The sequence below is a fragment of the Microtus ochrogaster genome, chromosome 7 (genome assembly GCF_000317375.1).
Source record: "Microtus ochrogaster isolate Prairie Vole_2 chromosome 7, MicOch1.0, whole genome shotgun sequence".
In the NCBI taxonomy this organism is placed as follows: Eukaryota; Metazoa; Chordata; class Mammalia; order Rodentia; family Cricetidae; genus Microtus; species Microtus ochrogaster.
In genome coordinates this window covers 82,573,086-82,575,872 of record NC_022014.1, presented here as the reverse complement: position 1 = coordinate 82,575,872, position 2,787 = coordinate 82,573,086, and the positions used below count along the sequence as shown (strand labels likewise).

The 2,787-nt window shown below is 49.9% G+C and overlaps 1 protein-coding gene across 1 annotated transcript in view; it reads right to left on the bottom strand.

Moving 5' to 3' along the window:
* Rnf213 (ring finger protein 213) overlaps nucleotides 1-2,787 on the bottom strand; it is a 79,979-nt gene that overhangs the window by 20,279 nt on the left and 56,913 nt on the right. The window contains exons 22-24 of the mRNA XM_026780086.1: nucleotides 2,037-2,784; nucleotides 1,251-1,444; nucleotides 953-1,108 (exon numbers count right to left, since the gene is read on the bottom strand). Of these exons, the coding sequence (XP_026635887.1) occupies nucleotides 953-1,108; nucleotides 1,251-1,444; nucleotides 2,037-2,784 (1,098 nt within the window). The remainder of the gene's footprint in view (nucleotides 1-952; nucleotides 1,109-1,250; nucleotides 1,445-2,036; nucleotides 2,785-2,787) is intronic.

Sequence of the window (2,787 nt, the reverse complement as noted above, 5' to 3'; positions counted from 1 at the left end):
TTTTTTTTTTAAGATTTGTTTATTTATTATGTACACAATATTCTGTCTGTGTATATCTCTGCAGGCCAGAAGAGGGCACCAGACCTCATTCCAGATGGTTGTGAGCCACCATGTACTTGCAGGGAATTGAACTCAGGACCTTAACCACTGAGCCATCTCTCCAGCCCTACAACCCCTTTGGATGTCAGTATGACGATTTCTCAGAAAATTAGGAAACAACCTTCCTCAAGAACCAGCAATACCCCTTTTAGGTATATACCCAAAAGATGCTCAATCATACCACAAGGACATGTGTTTGACTATGTTGATAGCAGCATTATTTGTCATTGTCAGAACCCAGAGACAACCTAAATGCACCACCACCAAAGAGTGGATAAAGAACACGTGGTACTTTTATACAATGGAGTACTACACAGCAGGAAAAAATGATATCTTGAAATTTGCAGGTAAATGGATGGATCTAGAAAACATATTGAGTGAAGTAACCCAGACCTAGAAAGACAAATATCAGATGTACTCACTCCTAAGTGGCTTTTAGACATAAAGCAAAGAAAAATCGGCCAACAATTCACAATCTCTAGACAACAAAAAGTACCGTAAGAGGGACATACATGGATCTAATCTACATAGGAAGTAGAAAAAGACAAGATCTCCTGAGTAAATTGAGAGCATGGAGATCATGGGGAAAGGTAGAAAGGGAGGGGGAGGAAGGAAGGGAAGTAGAGAAAAATATATAGTTTAATAAAAACAATTTTAAAAATAGTTAAATAATTAAAAAAGAGAAAATGGCCTACAGACTTGCCTTGACTACAGACAATCTTATGGAGGGGTTTTCTCAACTGTGGATTTCCCTTCTCAGATAACTCAAGCTTGTATCAAGTTGATAAGAAACAAACCAGGATGAGTTGTGCATCACCACAGCAAACCTTTGTGTTGTCTTTCTGGTACTCACCAGTTTGGAAGATCTCTTTGGCTGTGCTGAGGGCTCTTGTGAGATTTCAACCACATATAAATGGCACGGGTTCCGAAGCCACATTTTCCCGCTCGTATCCATTAGGTACTGCAGAATGAGGAGTTTGAAAAGAAAGACAGGAATCCCAGTCTGGACCTGCAGGAGACACAGGACTGTGAGGGTGTAGCCTTGACAGGATGGCGTGGATCAGGACTGTGTGTGGAGAGGAGGCAGTCAGGATCTGGGAACCATGTCTCCCGCCCGTGTCAGTCACTGGCAGGTGATGGCAGACACTTACTGAAGTGCTGACATCAATATGGACTATCATAGGCGTCTTCTGAGAGTCCTTCTCCAGGAACGGAAGGAGGGAGCTCAGGACCCGGCTCTCGTCTACGTGCGGGTCCGTCAAGCGAATAGTTTTCAGGGGCGCCTTGTCGTCCTTTAGTTTTATTTTCAGGGTTTTGTGCAATCTGTTCACGTAGAGTGACTTTCCTGCAAGGGGAACATGCGCAAATCAGACCCCAAGTCTACAGACGGAGAGGAAGACAATATGGAGATGTCGTGGAAGCTACTCTCTGTTTAACTCAAAATGCATGCAATGCACCATCGCTGCCAACTGGCTTCATGTCCTTAGAGTCTCCGGGTTCCCTGTCTACCGCCATTGACCAAATTTGCCTTGTCCTGGCTACTGCTGGTGCACCTAAGTCAGTGAAGGCAAGAGCAAGAGCGTGGAGGAACAAACTCTCCCAGCAGGACAGTGTGGTTCAGGGAAGAGTGGACGGGATGAAGGAACAGACAGCAACCAAAGGACGATCAGAGTTTCTGCTCAACCACAGCCAACTTGGACGTAAGGGGCCAGGGGTTTGCAGAGGAAGTAAAACTGCAGAAAGGCGCCTGAGCAGAGGGAATGGGCTCTCAGGAATTGCCAGTTTTCACAACTAGGCGAGAAGGGAAACTGGTCTACAGCTAAGGAGGAGCAGACCCCTGAAGAAGGGTTTCATCTCGGTGTCCCTGCCGGAAGAGGAAGCGTCATTGGGCAGTGTCTGGTAGAGGGGCCCTCTCCACCCCCAGGCTCTTTCATTACCAACACCAGCTCTTTCAGAGGTCACGATCCCAACACACATCCGGTCTCTGAATACAGCCGCTGCCGACAGGGTCTGCTTCGGGACCTGATAATGGTTTTCCAGGTAGGCCTGGATGTCCGGCAGTGGGGCCTGGGGCACCAGGGGGACTTTGTGCTGGCTGAAGGTGGAGGGGAGGTAGCAGTGCTCCCGGGCAGCATCACAGATCATCACCAACTGGTAGTCTTCACGGTGGCGCTGTGCGCGCAGGCTCTGGAAGAGCTCCTCGGCCCGGCAGCCCACTTCATAGCTCAGCTGGTCCGCGAACAGCAAGCTGTAGAGCTTGTGCTCCTGGGAGCCCAGCGTGAGGCAGCGTCGCAGGAATAGCTCCACCTCCTCGACTGTGGTCCCCGGGGTGCAGACCAACACCTCATCAAAGGTGGGCAGAGGCTGCCTGGGGGCCTGCATATAGATGGCCAGTGCGGCCAGCAACACCTCAGAGTGGCCACACAACACCAGGTTAGGCTGGCCAACCTGCAGGCCTTCGGGGAGTGGCCGTTCCACAGGACAGTCACGCAGTGTGGCCAGCTGAGCCAGGCATCTACCCAGGGCATCCAGGTCCAGACAGTTGGGCAGGAAGGCACTCATGCACTCTGTGGATTGCTCCATGATAACCCGAAGCTTGCCCATTAAGCTGGACTCAGAAAGTAGCTGCTGAGGCAGCTTTTCCACCACCTCCCTCAGGCAGTGTCTGGCGGCATCGCTTTCACAGGA